The following is a 19,315-nucleotide window of genomic DNA, read 5'->3' as shown; positions in this document are numbered from 1 at the left end:
TCTTAATGCTGCAATTTTTTTTTTTGCCACACCTTTATTCTATCATACTAAAAATATCCTCTGACGTAACAACGTCGTGATATGATCACTGACCACGTGTTAAGATTACGTTATTTTAGAGTGGACCCACCTGGAGAGAACCGCGCGCTGGTTACCCTTTTTCCCCAAACCCATCCACCTCACCGCCGCACGCCGGCACCCAACCCCAAACCAAAACCTCCGCCAAACGGCGCCGCAGACGAGTCTTCCGGCGCACAACAGCGTCCCCCGTCGCCTCCTCTCCTCCCCGTCTCCTCTTCCCCCTCCCCTCACCTCCCCCGCATCCGGTCAGTGGTGGCGCCACGGCTAGATAAGGGCGGGGGAAGCAATGACCTAGCCCGCTCCTCCCCACACGATCCCTAATCGCGCCAAGAATCTTGAAATCTCGAGCCTTGCGGTCTTCCGGGTCCGGAAAGATCCGGCCTTTTTCCTGGTAGGAGATGGTGAGTGAGTTCTTGGCTTCTCGCGCCTGGTTTCCTTCGCGGGTTCTTGATTCGACGAGGGAAGGGTTGATTTGTGTTGATGTCCTTGGGCGGCTGAGCCTTTCTCTTCTTGGTTTCTTGGTGCAGTCGTCGGACATCAGGAAATGGTTCATGAAGCCGCACGACAAGAATGCCGCCTCGGCCGCCGCGAAGCCCTCTGGGGCGGGGGAGAAGAAGAAGCCGGTGCTCAGCATTCCAGAGAAAAAGCCAGCGCCTTCTTCTTCGGTAGAATGCTGGCCCCTTTATTATTTATTTTGACCTCTGTTCGTAATTTTTGCCCTCTTATGGCTGCTTTAGATTGGTTTGTTTCTTGGAGACATGTAGACATATCTGTGTAATGCTTGATGTTGTGGATTGGCTCAGCGACTCAGTTTTGGTCAAATGTGTTTCTTGCGACCGATGGACGTGTTGTACCCTGTGGTGATTCATAATTCTTGTGCTAATTAAAATTGTAATTTTTTTGTCCAAACCAATGATAAATGATGATAGTCCTGGCTCTTTCAAACTATGTGGAAGTTATGGTTTTGGTTTTGGTCTAGAAGTTAGGTTACACTGGTGACAACTGACAAGGCTCATGAATTACCTTCAACATTTCATCTCTTGTATCTGCTCCATAATATAATAGAAGGAAACTATTTATCCACTTTTATGTTGGTTGTGTCATTGCATGATCCCGGTTGGTTGGTTTGGCCAATGACTACAGTTTTTTCTCTAATTTTCATTTATATACACTATTTGACGGTGCACAAGTTTCTTACATTATTAATATCGCATACTGGATCAACCAGGTGCCTGATCCTTCTGCTAGAAGAAAGACAAGCAATTACTTTGCGTCCAAAACAGAAAAAGACTTGGATGTTGAAATGGCCAATGCTGTTGTGGGAAAAAGTACCGAGAGGAGTACGGCTAAAAGAAAAATTCAGAAAAGCAGCAATGAAGTCGAGGAAGACAGCAAGCCTTTGCCAGCAAAGAAAATTTCTAAGGATGAAGAAGACGACGATGACTTCGTGGCACCTTCAAAAAAGAAAACTCCAGTGAAGCCACCGCCATCAAAGAAGCCTAAGGTTGAATCTATTATTGAAGCCTCTGCAAAGACCATTGGTGTCGATGATGGCGAGGAGGACAGGATGGATGAAGATGCCAAGACTCCATCCAAAGCAGCTGGAAGGGGAAGGGGAAGGGGGGGAAGAGGAGCAGGAGCAGCCCCTGGGGGAAGAGGTAGAGGAGGGGGTGGGAGAGGTTTCATGAATTTTGGTGAGAGGAAGGATCCTCCTCACAAAGGAGAAAAGGTAACTTTGTTATTATTATCATTGTTGTCTGAAAAACTCAAAAACTCAATCCTAAACTATTAATTTCATCTTCTGCAATTTGTAGGAGGTCCCAGAAGGTGCCCCTGACTGTTTATCTGGTCTGACATTTGTCATAAGTGGTACTCTTGACAGGTGCTTTGATTTTTTTTTTCATTCGATTGTATTTAGTGTTATGTTTTATGATTATGTAATGGCCTATGCATACAAGTATTTAAGTACTTTAAACTTTCCTGATTGAGATGATGCTGCCAGAAAATCATCATAAGTTTCTATATACTTTCAGTCTTGAACGTGAGGAAGCAGCTGATCTAATTAAGCGTTATGGGGGCCGTGTGACTGGCTCGATTAGTAAAAAGACGGTATGTATATTAGTAGAATACCTGTTTATGAAATTATTAATGCCCTATTTATTTATATATTTATTTGCCGAAATTGCTTGTTGACAGAGTTACTTATTGGCTGATGAAGACATTGGTGGAGTAAAATCTAACAAAGCAAAAGAGCTGGGGTATTGCTTTCTAGTTTTATTTAAAAAGTATGTTGTGAAATCGCTTTAGCTGTCATTTTTCACATGTGCTTACACATTTTGCAGTGTCCCGATCTTGACTGAAGATGGTCTATTTGATATGATTCGGAAATCGAAGCCTACAAAGGCTCCTGTAAATAAACATCAAAGCAACAACAATTCTGAAAAGCTACAGAAATCACCGTCAAAGAGCTCTCCAGTTAAAGTTGAAAAACGAGGTGGACTGAAACTTCTAAATTCTAATGCTTCTATAGTTAGATAGCACGTGCAGGATCCTGCTCAGTATAATCTAATACTTTATTTTTTGTCAAGGACAGTTGCTTGAATCTGATTATCTGAGACATGGCTTGTGTCTTCATTGTATCTTCTAAGTTTATCATTGTGGATGACTGGATGTTAACTTAATCCTGCAATTCTGATGCCTGCTGTTATGTTCGCATCCTCTAGTAAATCAACCCGCATTCATACTTATTTTCCCGATTTTAACATTTCTTATGGTTATACTTATCAGTATCTTTGTTTTGGAATATTCAGCTGAAGTAAGTGCTGTGGACAACAGTACTGCTCCAAAGAGTGATGTTGCAAGTGCCTCCACGGACAAGCAAAAGTCCAAGAATGTTGACCGTGGTTCTATGCAATGGACAGAAAAGTACCGGCCAAAAGTTCCAAATGACATAGTTGGCAACCAATCAATGGTGAGTGGTTCTGCTTTTGGTTATGTTGGTTACATCTTACATGCACCAATGCACCAGTATCTTAGTATGTACTTTCATATATAGGTCAAACAACTTCATGATTGGTTGAAAAGTTGGGACGCACAATTCCTTCATTCTGGCCAAAAGGGTAAGGGAAGGAAGCAGGCTGATGGTGGAGCTAAAAAGGCTGTGTTGTTGAGTGGACCTCCGGGTATTGGTAAGACTACAACCGCAAAAGTAGTCAGTCAGATGCTTGGGTTGCAGGCCATTGAGGTATTTTTATATTCTTTGCACTGTTTGTTCCTTATTTAACCTTTCAGGCATGAATTCAAACAATAATTTTTGTAAACTTCGTAAACAGGTTAATGCAAGTGATAGCCGTGGTAAAGCAGACTCCAAGATCGAGAAAGGTGTTGGGGGGAGTACATCAAATTCTATCAAAGAGCTTATCAGCAACGCGACTCTGAATTATAGTGACAATCGGTTGGTACCACATTATGGATCATGAACTTTTTGTGGACTCTGTATTTTGTTTTTTCTATATTAATTGGGCAACAATTCCACAGGTCAAAACATCCTAAAGCTGTACTAATCATGGATGAAGTTGATGGTATGTCTGCTGGAGATAGAGGTGGTGTTGCTGATCTTATTGCTAGCATCAAGATATCCAAGATTCCTATAATATGCATCTGTAATGACCGTTACAGCCAGAAATTGAAGAGCCTTGTGAATTACTGCCTGCTGCTCAACTTCAGAAAACCAACAAAACAACAGGTTATCTCTTGCCACATTCGGTCTACTAACCTTCAGAGTATTAATATTCCCTTGAATGACTGAAAACTAGCACCCTATTCCTTATTATTTCTTGTTATATCTAGGCATGTGCAATGTATTTTAGCCTGCTGCAGTGCTGCTATTCATGTTATCTAGGAAACAAGTCTGTAGTTGGTGTCTTTCTGAATCTAACAAGGACTGGTTATCCACTAGGTTGATCATGCCACTTATTGTGGATACTGTAAACTTCTAAACTGACATAGCTGTTTGTGTACAGTTGCTCTAATTGATAGAAAACCTGACCATTATCTGTCGGAAGTTGCACATTGACTAGTACGATCTTGCTATTGTAATTTTCTCATCTGCTTACACTACATATACAAATGCATCATTACTAAGAAGGGGAAGAATTATCAATTTTCTACTTGTGACTTGAATGTTCTTTTTTTCTTGGTTCTAACTTCTTTACTCAACAGATGGGTAAGAGATTGATGGAAATTGCCAAAAAGGAAGGTATTCAAGCTCAAGAGGTATGCTCCTCTACAGTTCCTTGCTTCTAAACTTTCATCAAAACTTTGAAAAAGAAATAAGCAGAAAAAAAGACAATTAAATAAAGGAAAAGTGGCGCTTATAGTTTCTCTTCCTTGTGTTTCTAGCATTGTTTTCTACTTGTGGTTCTCTGTTTGGTGGACTTACCATGATAATAATATGTGGTTTCCTTATCTGCTAGAATGCAATGGAAGAGCTTGCAGAAAGAGTGCATGGGGATATTCGCATGGCACTAAACCATTTGCAGTATATGAGCCTCTCTCAGTCTGTGGTCAAATATGATGATATAAGAGAGCGACTTAATAGCAGTGCAAAAGATGAAGATATTTCTCCTTTTACAGCTGTTGACAAGTATTGTACCTTCTTTAGTAGTTTCTTCGATATCAAAATATCATTGTGGAGTTATTTTCTTTCTTTTTCTTGTTATACTTTTCTTGGATCTCCCCGTGTTTTTATTCATTAATATGCAAGCAAGTCATTTAGTTTCAGATGTGAAGGATGAGAGTTTTAGCTAAGTAAGTATATTAAAATTTGTGTTGATTTTACAACCAAATTCCATGGTTTCTCCACTGTATTATCACTTGAAAGGCACATAGTAATCTTCACTTGATGGTTTTTAAAGGAAAAAGTTTGTGTCTGTACTAGTTATCTGCCCTAGAGGATTAAGTGATTTTAGATTGAAAAAAGTACATGTTTCTTAAGTACGTGCAGTACTGTCAACTAGACTGGGCAATTCACAACCACAATGCTTTTATTTCACGTGGAAGTTGGAACTGTTTTACTTCCTTTAAACTGCTAGTTCACTCTTTATACCTTTGACTTGGGATTTGAGCACAATCAACTTTTTTTCCACTTAACTACATGCTCTCTGCTGTCAAATTAATGTCAGTGGGGTCACAATTACATGAGTTTTTGAATGACTTATGCTTCTTTTTTCTTTTGGCATCTTTGACTACTGTCCTGATATTGTTCACGGATATTAATCAAACTTTTAGGCTGTTTGGTTTCAATGGTGGGAGATTACGGATGGATGAGAGAATTGATTTTGGCATGAGCGATCCTGATTTAGTTCCCCTGATTATCCAGGTTTGGAATACTGATGCCAATTCTCTGTATGAATGTTAATCCTTATGTATTCTCTGTTCCGAGATCCTTTTTTGAGTACTACAAATTTATTTTCCATATACCGTATGCTAGCTACCTATTCTTATGCTAATAATAACATGTCACAGCTTGCAACATAGTTTTTTAAATCTGAAACCTCATTTGTGTTGTCAAGTCCCCAGCTTGATTAATTTTATGTGTATCCTATCTTGGTTCAATTTTGACAAGCATCTTACTAGCAGTCCCTGTATTTCTATCAGCTACTTATTTTTGTTTGTTTGTTGAAATGGTATTTTAGTTAATTTTGTGCATCAGATAACTTATTGTTAATAATCTAAGTTTGTTGATGATAAGGCTTTTTTTTTGTGAACTGAGATGATAAGGCATTATTCATAATAAATGTAGTATTATATCTAAGCCTATGGCAGTGCCATTTTCCTTGAAAGCTGGGATGCTCGCATTCATATTTTCTATACATTTTCAGCTATCATACGAAGAGAAATCCAGCTGTTTGCTGAATCAGTGGGTATTAGAACTGTGTAAACATGTATCATATAGTTTTTTTTTTGCTACGATCTTTACTGTTGTGATTTTAGTCCAATGTTGTTAAGTTCTATTTGTTTCAGTTTAGTATTGCATTCTGCTCCTGGATCCTACAAATTCTCGTTTTTTTCTTCTCTTGCACGCTTAAATGTCTTGGAAATTAGAATGCCTGTGAAACTTACATGTAAAATGTGCCCCATTATAGGAAAATTATATCAATTATCGGCCTAACACCATTGGGAAGGATGAAAGTGGAGTTAAAAGAATGAATGCTCTTGCCCGGGCCGCTGAGTCTATAGCGGACGGTGATATTGTTAATGTACAAATAAGAAGATATCGACAGTGGCAGTTGTCCCAAGCTGCTTGTTTTGCATCATCTATAGTACCGTAAGTATTGATTAGGCATATGGTTAATATATGGTGGTATAATTATTGATTTACTTTGAATTTGCCGACCTGGTTTTCTAACCTCTTTCACATTTTCCAGTGCTGCTTTGATGCATGGGAACAGAGAAATCCTTGAAGCAGTAAAGTTCAAACCTTAACTATAGATTCTTTTAGTGTCTAGTTTACTTCTGTTTATTGGGCTAAATTGAATTGGGTAACAAATAATTTTTCAGGGTGAGCGAAACTTTAATAGGTTTGGTGGATGGTTGGGAAAGTACTCAACCACTAACAAAAACAAAAGGCTACTGGAAGATGTCCATAGTCATATTCTTGCCTCCCAGCATGCAAACTTAGACAGGTAGTTTCTTTTACACATTCTTGAGATCTATCCTATGCCTTCTTTGGTGGCTTATGCCTAGCCAATTCCTGACATTAGCAATATACTAAGCTTTCTTTGGTGATTTTTCCTCATTGCATATATTTATTTTTGGGCGAACCCCAGCTATCTTTTCTAGTTTAGGATCTGGATATTATTTTATCGTAGGGAAATATATTTTCGTAATATGACTTCTATTCCATCTATGGGGTACTGGTTTGGCTAACCAGGTTGAATTGACCTGAGCTGAACTGTTTATTAGCCAGTCCAAAAGCATTCATTTGAGTCTTTGGATAGAACACATTGTTTCACAGTGCCATTTTGAGTGATTTGAGTGAAGATGAACAGAATAGCTTGGTAAATTTGGTGGTGTGTTACTCCAAAACCGGATTGTTTCCTGCTGGATTTTATTTAGTTAAGTTTCGAGGTTAGAGTAAAAGCCATATATGCTCTGAAACCATCAGGAACCATGTTAACACTTGGTCTCAAAAAAAAGGGAACCATGTTGACGCTGGTACTTGTGGCCCTGCAGGAACATGGTACGGAATGGTGTCTTACATTTTCTTGAGCATAATAAACTCTATCCAAGCCTTTTCAGCTCTTCAACAGCTTTTTGACTAGTTGCTTAGCACTTGGAATCCATGACAACCAAAATGGTACCGAACACTCAGTGTGATATAGGAGAAGGGCCTTAATGCTACCTTCTATCTTCGCTATGCTAGAAAATTTTATGGGCGCTGAAACTTTCATGGAATTTTGTTCAGCTAGCAGCCAATTATAAGTTGCTGGACGTATCATGTTTCTTTTCTGATATAACTGCTTTGTAAACAAGTGCCCATCACAGTGATCAAATTAAATAGGCCTTGCTTTGCTTAACCTGCCTGGATAAGATCTTCAAGATAAAAGATTACAATTTTCCATTCCAAACCATGAGATCTGAAATAATAACCACTGGTTCGTGGACCTTTGGTGTGGTTAACATAGACAAATCCGTGCATGTTTTTTCATCAGTGTTGTAAATTTGAATAGTTGAATGATGTTCAACCTTCGTCACATGAATGTTTTCTTTTGAGGACTGCAGGGAGACATTGAGGCTCGATTACCTTACTCTGCTCTTGAGACAGCTGACTGACCCGCTGAAGACAATGCCGAAGGTATTATTTTTCATCTTGTGCTTTATGAATGAACTCCCCTTTCCTCGTATTTCATCATTCTTGACCATTTCATGATGATAATAATCTCCAGGGCATTATTAGGCATTACAGAATTGGTGCCATCTTTGTCATGTATTTTCGGACTTGTCTTGAAATGCCATGAACCTGATGAATCATGAGACCAAATTTCGTTAAGAACTCCCACTGAACCAAGAATTTAAGATTAACCAATAAAATATTATATGACACCTTCGGCACTGGTTCAAGCACACTGTTACATATTATCTGAACTCTGAGCTGCATAGTTTGGAAGAACTGTCTCTCGTATAATATTTTGAAGTTAGGACTCTTTTTTTGTTTCTTTTGTTAGGAAAAATCTGCAGAACTGTTGTCTACACTTTGCATAAACATGAAGTTGCTTGATTCCTGAGTCATTAACCTACCATTTTTATCTCTTATTTCGTAATGCAGTAATCTCAAATACTATTTCCGATGTAGATATTTTTATTTGAGCAATCTACTGGAAATCTTATATTTGCAATTACATCCAGGATGAAGCTGTTCAAAAAGTGGTGGAGTTTATGGACACCTACTCTTTAAGCCAGGAAGACTTTGACACAATTGTTGAAGTATCCAAATTTAAGGTTGGCAATTATTCTAAAAGCAGTCTGGTATTTATTCCTTCGAATGTCATGTTCATTTGACCATTCCTTTTAATGGTGACAAGTTTACAAGGTTTGCATTTGCATTGACAATGTTCACTCTAGATGGTAGTTGGCCGGTAATTCTGTGTGATCCACTGCGCTGATGACAATTTATCATTTTTAAATTGGTTTCAGTAACGTGTTCTAGACGGTAGCCTGTTCAACTATTGTATTTATCCTGTGCGCTTTGCTCCCATAGAGTCAGCGTGTTATGTGAACCCTAAATATTTCATGAGAGTTTTTATGTGGAATTGGCAAGCATGTGGTAGTTTGAATATGAAATAGAAGAAAACAGCAAAAAAAAAAAAAAACTTGGAATAGAATAAGGAGAATGCAGAGGGAAATATGAAATACAGCAAAAACAGGGTACTATCTACTTGTTAGCTAAATGCAATGCTGAAAATAATGTATTGGAAGTATTCATGCTGGGTGGTCCCTAGTCAAGTCAACTTGTTTTACTTATTCTGTCATGGTGGCTCTGAATACCTTTTCTTTCTGTAGGGTCATCCAAATCCTATGGATGGTATTCAACCTGCTGTTAAAAGTGCCTTGACAAAGGCATACAAACAAGGAAGTAGTTCTCGTGTTGTTCGATCAGCAGATCTGATAAATATTCCAGGCATTAAAAAACCTTTGAAGAAACGGGTGGCAGCAATCTTGGAGCCAGTGGAAGAGAGTCTGCCTGAAGAAAATGGATTAGCATCACCTGAAGCTGATGAGGAGGATTTATCTGATACTGAAAATAATGGTATGTGTTCCTTTCCCATTAAACCAATAAATCAGATTAAGGCCTTTGTGTTTGAGTAATGTGTCGGGTATTAGGATCAAATGAATCTGTTGAGGCAACTGTGTCGTGCCATACCATCTTCACGTACATATGTACTTCAATCGTTTAGAGAAGCCATATAGCCGCTGAATAGCTAGTTGTGCTACTAGTAGTGTTATTCAGTAGCATGCTATAGGAACTCGCATCCAAAAAAATAATCTCTTTGCAGTATAGGAATTGTTGTTTAATCACTGCTGTTTTTTTATCTTCTTTCAGATGAACTTCTGCCTGGTGACTTGAAGCCGAAGCTGGACCTGCAGAGTGATAAGAAGAAAGGTTCTCATACTTGGGCATTTACTGCCGGCCTATCCATCCCTCTGTGGACGCTGCACCGAACCTTTGAGTAACCATGTTGTAACCTTGTCCTCCCAGGAATTCAAGTCCAGCTGGACCTGAAGAGCAACGGGAATGGCTCCGGTGCAAAGAAGGCGCCTGTCGGCAGACCAAGAGCGTCTGGGTCTGGTAGGAAGGCCGCGGGAGGTTCAGGTGGGAAGAGGAATAGGTAAGTGACATCCGCCGCCAGTAACTGGCGACTAGTTTGGACAGGGATCCCTTGGTAATAAGGAGCAGGGTGAGGTTCAAAGTTTTGATTGTAGTACCGTGTATATATGCCCATCCAACACCCTCTGTGGGCGCTAGGCAACGGTATCAGCTCCTTTTGTATGTTCCAGGGGCGTCCATGCTTTGTTACCGATATTTGTACGCACGTAGGCGACTTCCAGGCTGACAAGTGAGAACCTAATGTGGTGTGTGTGCTGGTTTCTGTTGAGAATTTGTGTGCCAACAAGATTACGAGCCATCGGCTTTCCCTCGATATGATGCAGTTTTTCTTCTTTTGTGTCTTTGCATGCTTCTTGTTTACTCACTGTAAATTGCAATTGCTGAGTCGTAACTGGATCAAGGAAGACTAACAAAAATGCGTGGCATGCGTTAGGTATTGTGTTTAGCTCTGTGCATGATGATTGATCAGCAAACGGGGCTCTTGGTTTGGATTTGGGAACTTACCTGTCTTCAGAATAATTGCTTCTACTGCTTGCTACCTTAGCATGCTGGTACTCAGGATTTTTTATGCAGTAGAAAGCATCAAAACTGAGAGATAACATCAGAAAAAACAGGGAATACCTAGGTTCCAAGGTTGCTTGGCTATTGGCACTTAGCCGAGGATGGTTTCCACGCGAACACGAGTGCACATGTTGCACTGTCATTATGAATTTGGCGGTGGATGACTCTAAATCCGTCGTATTTACACTAATTATATGCTTACTAGTTAGTACATGTGTGTTGTAATAGAAACAAAAATTATACAAGATGACATTAAACATATGTAAAAACTATTACTTATATCAATAGATGTATGAGTGGTTCTATGTTGTAACTACCTCTTAGCTCAATAATTCGTAATTTGGTATGAAATGATACGAGAAATTTTGTGACTTAAAAAAAAAACAAATCTGACACTGAATTATATGGACCAGGAACATGTACCTTGCAAGTAGTGTCAAATCTAAAACTTGTTGAAACCTACTTGCATTTTAGATCTCCATCAATAGTCTTTGGACACCTAATAGCAGGAGTCTTCAAGTTCTTTGCCCTACACAAGGATGCCTTTCACTAAGCAAGGGCTGCATATTACTAAATTTACTTGTGAAGAAGAGAATTTTCAATATAATTATTACTAGTTGCATAATAGGAATATATGTAACATAAACAATAATAGTATCGTGTAATAATTCAATGTAGTATTGTAAGAAAAAAATCAACAACCTGCCAAAACTTATTTCACAGCAATAAAAGTGATAAATAAAGAACATTATGAATGGAGCACCAAAGTGATTTGCATTCTTAGCAGCCAAACTGAAGTATTCAGCGATAAGACACGTATTAGTATTTGAATCATCACCTCCAATAACAATAAGTTCATCTAAGTCAAGTTTGTTGGTTGTATGTTCAGCTTGCTTAAATTGCATAACAAATCCGAGATGGTTTATGTAGCGATTACCAGCGTGATATGTCCATGGTTGAGAGTTCTTTAGTCTACAACAAAAGATATCTGGCAAGCATATACACAAGAAGCTTGGACATAAAGGACATACCTGCTCTGGTGTTTTAATCTTATCCCTTCCATTGCAGATCATATCAAATCCACCATATTGTAAACATAAAAGAAAACTGCTCTTAACTCGTTTCTCAATGCTAACGAACTTAAATATACCTAATGATCAAGAACACTATGTCGCCTAGCATCTTCAAGGCAATGGTCTGCATTGATAGCAAACTAAAGAGTATGGTTTATGAGATTTGTAGTGAACATTAGAAAGATACCTACATGCAACAATTGAACACAACCTACTTTCCCACCTAAACCAAATTTGACTTTGCAAACCAACCACAACTAAAAGCATATCATTGAGCTAAGGTCATGAAGAGCGCGGATAACCTGGTTTCTATAGGGATATATGAAGTCCGTATTGATTTCGATGTACTTGCACTTCATCACCTTTGCCAGACCTCCCTTAATCCATACATTATGCTACCCTTTGCACGATCCTGCAAGAAATCTAAACCAAGACAAACATAGCCATCGACGAGAATATATCAGAATAATGGCACATTTCATCTTAACCTACTTAACATAACTCGCCTAGTCAATACTCAATAGTAAAAACTTATCAGCTAATCATCATCAGTTCCAAATCCAAAAGTTGAAACAAGAATCCCATTCCCAGCCCAGATGATCCCACGAGATATATGTCAATATATATATACCTTTGCTAGGAAACAGTGAAAATATCCCTACAAATAATGGAGTTGATAATGAAAGGTAAATAAACTCTTAGAAAATCCTATTCTCTAACCACATTTAGATTAGCCACCCATAAATGATGAATTTTATCCTGCTACTGTTCATCACAATTCTGAAAACAATTCATGGCACTTAGAACGGATCAAATAGCCCTCACCAAAGATACCGCAGATCACATTATGCCCACCAAGCGCCTGTCCGCCGGAAAGCATCACCCCAACCTTCAGTGGCTTCCCCTCCACCGTCTCCTTGGCCAGCATCAGCGCCGCCGACGGCTACCCGAACTAGTTTGGGAACAGCTTTGCGATCTCATCTATGTGGATCAGATCGAAACCAAACGTAAGGCCAAAATGAGCAGATAGAAGGATCAATGAGTGAGGCAAGATTGGGAGGGAGAGGGGGTCATAACCGGGATTTTTGGTAGCAGAGCTGGGTGGCCCGTCGACGAGGGAGAAGAAGGAGTAGAGGACGGAGGGGAGCGGGAGCGTGTGGTGGAAGCAGCTCGTCTGCACCTCGTTGTATGCCAACGCTATCCTCCCCAACGATTTGTCGTTCGCCTTTGCCGCTGCCATCGCCTATCTTTCTTCCAATGCCTCCCTTCGAATTGAGCGGATCCGGCATGACCAGATCGAGCGGAGGAGGTGAGGAGGGAGGGGAGGAGGTTGTCGGTGTGGCGGCGGAAGAGGGGAGGAGGGAAGGGAGGCGGAGGCATGCACGCAGCCGGGCGGGGGCGTGCCTGGGGGAGGCAGCGTGGGAAGGAAGGACGCGGGCGCGACTGCGAACGACAAATTGTTGGGGTTAGAACGTCCTGCCCTCCTCCGCTTCATCGTTCTCCTCTGCTTCACCGACGATGGGGGCTAAGGTTTGGAGTGCGGGTACCATGGACGATGTGGTGTGGTGAGGAAGGATGGGGGGCGAGAGCGGGGATGAGGCCGTGGGGCTCATCTGTCGGAGGAAAAGAGATGGATGGGTGGCAGGACATCCTATGTGATGCTGAAACTACTATGTATTTTTTAAATAGTAAAAATAAGAAATGATATGGTGATAACTCGGTTTATTCTATTCCTCAAACCAAACTAGCAAGCTAGATTGGAGTCGGACGATGATTGATCATCACTCCTCAAACCAAACAACACATTAAAGGCACGTTTGGATGGTGTCTGTGTCAGCTTAGCCAAACGTTGATCGGCCAATATTTTGGTGGAGTATTTTGCCGCTACCGTTTCACCATCGTATGGGTGTGAAAATAAATATAAGAGCACATGCTAGCCTGGGCGAGCCAAAGCTTGGGTGTTGAGGTCTGTTTGTTTCAGCTGAAGATTGTGAAAAACAGTTTGTAGATTCTAAGAAGTTAGATTGTAGAAGCTAAATTGTGGACTTTAATAAGCTAATGTAAAATAGATTGATAGATTGGTACAATCTGAATATTAGATTGTAACAATCTAATTTTTACAACTTACTGTTTGTTTTAGTTTTAAATTATAATCATAATTCAGCTTTTACCATCTAACTATTTATTTTAGCCTTAATCTAAACACCTGCACACTTACTTGATCAACACTATTTTTTTTAGCAGGGTGACTCTAAGTATTCATCCAAACATACCCTAAATCCAAAAATCCAAATTTCCCAACTCATAAAGCACCTGCCATAGAGCTCCTCCCCTTCATCATCCATGACTTGGTTAGACCGGGGTTTCACAAACTTTTGATCTAGTTGTGCATTCTCCTACCGTTATAATTATATTCCGTGTGGTTTTTAAATCTACTCTTAAATTTGTAGATTTTTAAAATCTACAACTTTTTGAAATTTAGCCTCCGTGCATAGTATAACTAATTAACGAACTGGGCGAGCCTTCACTCTCTCGCAACCCAGATTCGACCGGAGCGCCGCCTCCGATCCGCCGATGACGAGGATGTCGGCTGCGGCGGCGCAGCGGCGGCCGACGGTGGCTCTGCTGCTGGGGCTGGCGCTCGCCTTCTGCCTCGCCGTCCTCTCCATCCAGTCCTCCTTCTTCGCCGCTCCGGGTGCGTCCCCCACTTCCCTCCCCTCCCGCATTCCCGGACCCTAGTTAGCTCCCTTCCCCTAACGGGTACGGCTCTTCCGCAGGGGCGCCGGGCAGGAAGCTGGATCTGGACGCCGGCGACGTGCGCGCGCTCGCGGGGTTCCAGTCCCGCGTCCAGCAGTGCGTGGTACGTACGTGCACCCAATCGTCTTAGCCTTTCAGGGTTCCACACGGGCCGTCAAATTCTTGATCTCATTCCTGCGCATTTTAACTGCTAAGTGTTTCACTTCTATGCTGCGGTGCTCTAGCTACTATGTTCTAATCGCGGTAAGGCACGTTCGTTGGAACAAGAAATCATTTGTCGGTATCCAGCGGGCTGGAGTGACACAGATATTGTCAGGAAATCTTCGTGGATCTCTCTACCATAGATTCACGCTATTCGTATAAGTTATTATGGTTTCATGTGTCTCTTGTGATAAGCGAAGAGTGTTCCTTGAGTATGGCTATGAGTATTTACCTTTTGTAATTGTTGCTGCAAGGTCCATGTTGGTAGTCTGGATGCTTTTGGTATACCTGGTAGAGACTGTTGTACGTTGGCAGATTTGTGTTCATTCTGTTGCAAACATAATTAGCGAACTACTACCTCGATTAGAAACACGCCTGAGATTTATTGATATGTTATTGTTTGGTGTTTTTGTTTCTACATAAGTACAAACGGAAAAATGGCCACCCTGTGCAACCACTTTAAGCTCATTTAAAACCTTCTCAAGAAATAAAAGTCGTCTGACTACTATGCAACATTTTCCCAGATCGGAAGTGCAAACTTTGTTTGCTTTTTTTTTTTTGCCTCCCGTTGTTTGATCATCTTCTAGCTTCTTCTAAAGTCTCATACTTGTTTAGGCAAGCAGGGGACTTGGCCTCACAGCAGATATTATTGATCATTGCAAGCTGGTCCTTAAATTTCCTGGAGGAACCAACAGCACCTGGGTCAGTATTCCTCCATGTTCATGGCCAACTGTTCCTCACCCAGAATCATGTGACAAAGATTCATTTGTGATAATATTTTTTTTAACTTTTTTGCAGTATAATGCCCAGTTCAAAATTTTTGAACCTCTAGAATACAAATATGATGTCTGCGAAACTATCCTACTGTGGGAACAGGTTAGATCATTCTTCTTGAGTAACTTGTTTGTTACTATATATGCTTGTGTTAATAATAAAATGATTGCAGTACCGCAACATGACAACTGTATTGACAAGGGAATACTTGGATGTGAGACCTGATGGATGGTTGGACTATGCAGCTAAAAGGATCGCACAGCTGTAAGCTTGATCTTTGTTGCATTTTTCTTCCTTTTAAAGTGAAATTAATCGGCATACTGGTAAAAGTTCTTTTGTTTTTCAAAATGTGCAGTGGTGCTGACAAATGCTACAATCATACTCTCTGTGATGAGCTTCTTAGTATTTTGCTGCCCGCTAAACCCCCTTTCCATCCACGCCAGTTTGCAACATGTGCAGTTGTTGGTAACTCAGGGGATCTCTTGAAAACGGAGTTTGGACAAGAAATTGATGCGCATGATGCTGTGTTTCGGGACAATGAGGCACCTGTTAATAAGGTAACCACATTGGGCAATTCACGAAATTCATTCAAGCTTAACTTATGCTGACCAGCTTGTTTTCGTTATGCTGTTCTTGGCATCATGTTGCCTCAGAGTTCCTTGATTCATATTATGCTGCCAATCTGTTCTTATTCTTATTTACTGAGCTCAGCACCTTGCTTTTCTTGTTAGCTATGTGTCATCTAAGAGCTCCATCTTGGCAATTATATATTTTTCGCGTATCGATGTGGCATAACTGTCTTTTACTGATATTCGTTATGTTTCCATCTGCAGAAATATGCAAAACATGTCGGGTTGAAAAGGGACTTTCGACTGGTTGTCAGGGGTGCTGCTCGAAATATGGCAGCAATACTGAAGGGCTCCTGTAATGCTGTAATCCTGATTTCTTCCAATTGACTATTTGCCTCTTTCCCTTAATAGGGTTTTAGTTTATTCAATTAAAAAAAGGGAGCAACAGGAAATAATCATATTTTTATCATCTCTAGTTTCAAAATTTGAAGAGTGATCTTGTTGAGCTATGTGAACAAATATTGATCGTAGACCTATATAATATACAAGTGCATTTGTTTTAACAAATGTCTGCAAACTGTAATAAAAATGCACCTAATAGCTCTACCACAATTTTTTTCGAAAGGATGCTCTGCCACAAGTCCAAATTATAGTTTTGAAGTTGATGTTATCAAATAGAGTTTACACCAGTGGAATGGCATTTTTGTCTACCATTCGAGGGCTGGTATTGAAACAAGATGTGTGACTGTCTCGCTTGCCCTTGCAGCTGATGAGGCGCTTATTATTAAAAGTTTGACTCACAAAGAAATCAATGCGGTGATAAAGGTAGCAGATTTGCATATTGTTTCATTGAGCCGAGTTTGTCATATGAACTATATTTTACTTAGTTATGACTCATGGAAGGTCACAATAAGACTTCTTTTTACTTGCAGGAACTTCCAAATCCTGTCTACCTTTTTCAAGGTATAGTCCTAAGAAGAGGCGCTAAAGGAACAGGCATGAAGTCTATAGAACTGGCCCTTTCCATGTGCGATATTATTGATATGTATGGTTTTACAGTTGATCCTGGCTACACAGAATGGTGAGTTAATGCATGGCTATATTGCTGAGCATTTCTAGATTGACATGGCAGTTGGCACTATCTTTTCCAATGCTATTTTGTACAAATGTATATTCTGCCCACTCCATTATTTCAGGACACGGTACTTCTCAGCCCCTAGGAAAGGGCACAATCCACTGCAAGGCCGTGCTTATTATCAACTGCTGGAGTGCCTTGGAGTAAACCTCAACCATGTCCTCATTCTGATTTATATGAGTAGATTTATCTTGACTTAAATACGAATTACCTGTATGCAGGTGATTCGAATCCATTCCCCTATGAGAGCTCAAAGGGTGGAAGATTGGTCAGACATACCAAGCAAGGAAGAGATCAGAAGAGCGCATGCTGCAGCTTTTCGTCTAAAAAAGCATGAAACTGGCCAGCCAGATGAACTAGGGCCATTTAGCAATTGCAAGGTATGGGGAACAGTTGACCCTGACTATGGACCAGTATCAGGGACTTCAGATATGAGCAAAACGCGAAGGAATTCAAACTACAGCAAGTGGGAGTTGCTCCCATTCGAGAGGCTAAGAAGGGAGGCTCAGGAACACCATATCCAGATGGGTGGTGTATCGCTCTACAAGATGGACGGAAACAAGTTGGATGATCTTGTCTGCGTGAGGCACCAGCGTTCATCTAGTTAAGACAGCGGCACCAAAACTGGACTGAAGATGGCACTCTGACCCTTGTAGGATTCGTTTCACAGTGGTATGGAATGGACGCTTCATAGCAAGAACCGCATCGGCTGTTTGAATCTGCAGAATTTAGTTTACAGATTTGTAAAATCTCGGGAAGCATCAACTCCAAAGCACGGCTAAGGATTCATCATACCTGGAGCGGGAAACATTCTTTTATTGGTTGTTAAGCTAGTTCTACTGTTCTAGGCACAGCAGCTTAAGCTGTCAAATAGGATGTTATGTGGACACTACATTAGACGTTCTCACTTTTGACATAGCTGTAACTAGATGTTGAGACAACATGCCATTTCTCAATCCTGAAGTGTAGTTTTGAATGTATAAGCCGCTTCGATACCATCGTACGGAGCCTCCGCCGGTGGCCGGTCCTCGCGGCTGCGTCCTTGGTGCCACTGCCGCGTCTGCTGCAGTGGAGAGTTTCTTGGGGCGAAGCAAGGACGAGGAAGAGGGATAGGATAGAGGTGACTGACAAGTGTGGCCCACTTTTAAGTGAAAAAATGTAATCGTCTCGGCAAAAATAAGAGCAGTTTTGAAATGTGTGCCGTCAAAGTTAGCAATATTTTACTAATTGTATATTCGTGAATATTTATAGATTAGCCAGATAAATGTCTTAAAAAATAGTTAATTGATATTACACTATTATTAAGTTTATAATGCAGTGTAAATTGGTGGTCAAAAGGTTGCATTTTAAAGATTATATCAATATTAAAACGAAACAAAAATAATCATTAACCGAATAGAGTGCCTGGTATTTCTCTAGCAAAGTTTGTTTCTTTTTCAAAAGATAGAGGTAATTGAATTCACAAAGTAGCTGTTGGAGTATAATACGGGAACCATAATCGGCAAAAGTAACAAACACAGTGTTTTACGGATGGTTTGCCGACTCCGTTGAAATTGGCCTAACAACCGTTAAAAACTGAAGTGTGATTTGTGTTACATATTCCTATTTATATGGACACTTTTCTAAACCAGATAATGAATATGCCTTTAGTTTTAGTCCAATTTAAACTCTTAGGTACCATCTGTTTACGAGGCATTATATGCTACCAACTTATTAAACAACATAAGAGAGTTATACATGAATAGTATTTATAAGAACTTGTTTGGGAAATGTTGGCTAAGATTCAAGCCTGAAGTTACTAGAAGCTTAAACAATATCAAATGAACTGCTTCTAACATCTAAGGGTATCATCAAAACAGTTGTCTGGATGAACATCAATAAAAAGATAGTCAGGAACTTGTAAGTTGTAATGCAAATCTGAAATTTCATAGAATAATTCCTTTCTCATTGGCAGTAATATCACCTGGCTGTTCTTGTGAAAATGAAAATAATGGGTCTACCTCCCTAGAAAACCCCAAGTTGTTCCAGAAAGCTTCTCTTTTTCAAGAATCGATCGCAAATTAAAACTGAAAGTGTTACTAGCGGCTGGTGCCATAATTTACAACAGAAAATGCAGGTTCAACACTATGCCTATGTGAATCTTCTATTAAACAATTTAACAAAAGATACTCCACTATATGTGTTTTCCCTCTAACAACATATAGAGGATCAAGATCCATATTCAACTAAGTTCTAGTGAGCTTTGGCATCACTGCTAGAAAATCAGTGACATAGG

General features: G+C 40.2%; 2 protein-coding genes across 2 annotated transcripts; both read left to right on the top strand.

Annotated features, from left to right (window-relative positions):
• Positions 1-152: 152 nt before the first annotated feature.
• LOC133900106 (replication factor C subunit 1-like) lies at positions 153-10,283 on the top strand. Its single transcript, XM_062341231.1, has 22 exons — positions 153-482; positions 609-746; positions 1,310-1,810; positions 1,896-1,963; positions 2,115-2,190; positions 2,278-2,339; positions 2,424-2,575; positions 2,892-3,052; positions 3,137-3,325; positions 3,414-3,535; positions 3,619-3,826; positions 4,303-4,356; positions 4,557-4,726; positions 5,371-5,461; positions 6,228-6,409; positions 6,510-6,549; positions 6,643-6,767; positions 7,867-7,939; positions 8,491-8,583; positions 9,145-9,391; positions 9,686-9,745; positions 9,842-10,283. Exons 1-22 carry the CDS (start codon positions 480-482, stop codon positions 9,973-9,975), a joined length of 2,949 nt encoding a protein of 982 aa, XP_062197215.1. The 5' UTR covers positions 153-479; the 3' UTR covers positions 9,976-10,283.
• A 3,695-nt stretch (positions 10,284-13,978) lies between these two features.
• On the top strand, positions 13,979-18,035 carry LOC133900105 (sialyltransferase-like protein 5). The gene is made up of 11 exons (XM_062341230.1): positions 13,979-14,299; positions 14,382-14,464; positions 15,178-15,264; positions 15,361-15,438; positions 15,509-15,600; positions 15,692-15,893; positions 16,170-16,260; positions 16,672-16,730; positions 16,838-16,986; positions 17,102-17,183; positions 17,262-18,035. Exons 1-11 carry the CDS (start codon positions 14,179-14,181, stop codon positions 17,646-17,648), a joined length of 1,431 nt encoding a protein of 476 aa, XP_062197214.1. The 5' UTR covers positions 13,979-14,178; the 3' UTR covers positions 17,649-18,035.
• Positions 18,036-19,315: the final 1,280 nt, after the last annotated feature.

Source organism: Phragmites australis, chromosome 19, assembly GCF_958298935.1.
Source record: "Phragmites australis chromosome 19, lpPhrAust1.1, whole genome shotgun sequence".
NCBI classification, from domain to species: Eukaryota; Viridiplantae; Streptophyta; class Magnoliopsida; order Poales; family Poaceae; genus Phragmites; species Phragmites australis.
The sequence above is the reverse complement of the archived record's forward strand: the minus strand, read 5'-3'. Positions and strand labels throughout refer to the sequence as shown.

Coding starts and splice junctions, on each gene's coding strand:
- LOC133900106 (XM_062341231.1), top strand. Junction 3,053..3,136: donor TAGTTGGCAACCAATCAATG/GTGAGTGGTTCT, acceptor TTTCATATATAG/GTCAAACAACTTCATGATTG. Junction 4,727..5,370: donor CCTTTTACAGCTGTTGACAA/GTATTGTACCTT, acceptor TCAAACTTTTAG/GCTGTTTGGTTTCAATGGTG.
- LOC133900105 (XM_062341230.1), top strand. CDS start 14,179: ATGACGAGGATGTCGGCTGCGGCGGCGCAGCGGCGGCCGACGGTGGCT. Junction 14,300..14,381: donor CTCCTTCTTCGCCGCTCCGG/GTGCGTCCCCCA, acceptor GCTCTTCCGCAG/GGGCGCCGGGCAGGAAGCTG. Junction 16,987..17,101: donor GATCCTGGCTACACAGAATG/GTGAGTTAATGC, acceptor CCATTATTTCAG/GACACGGTACTTCTCAGCCC.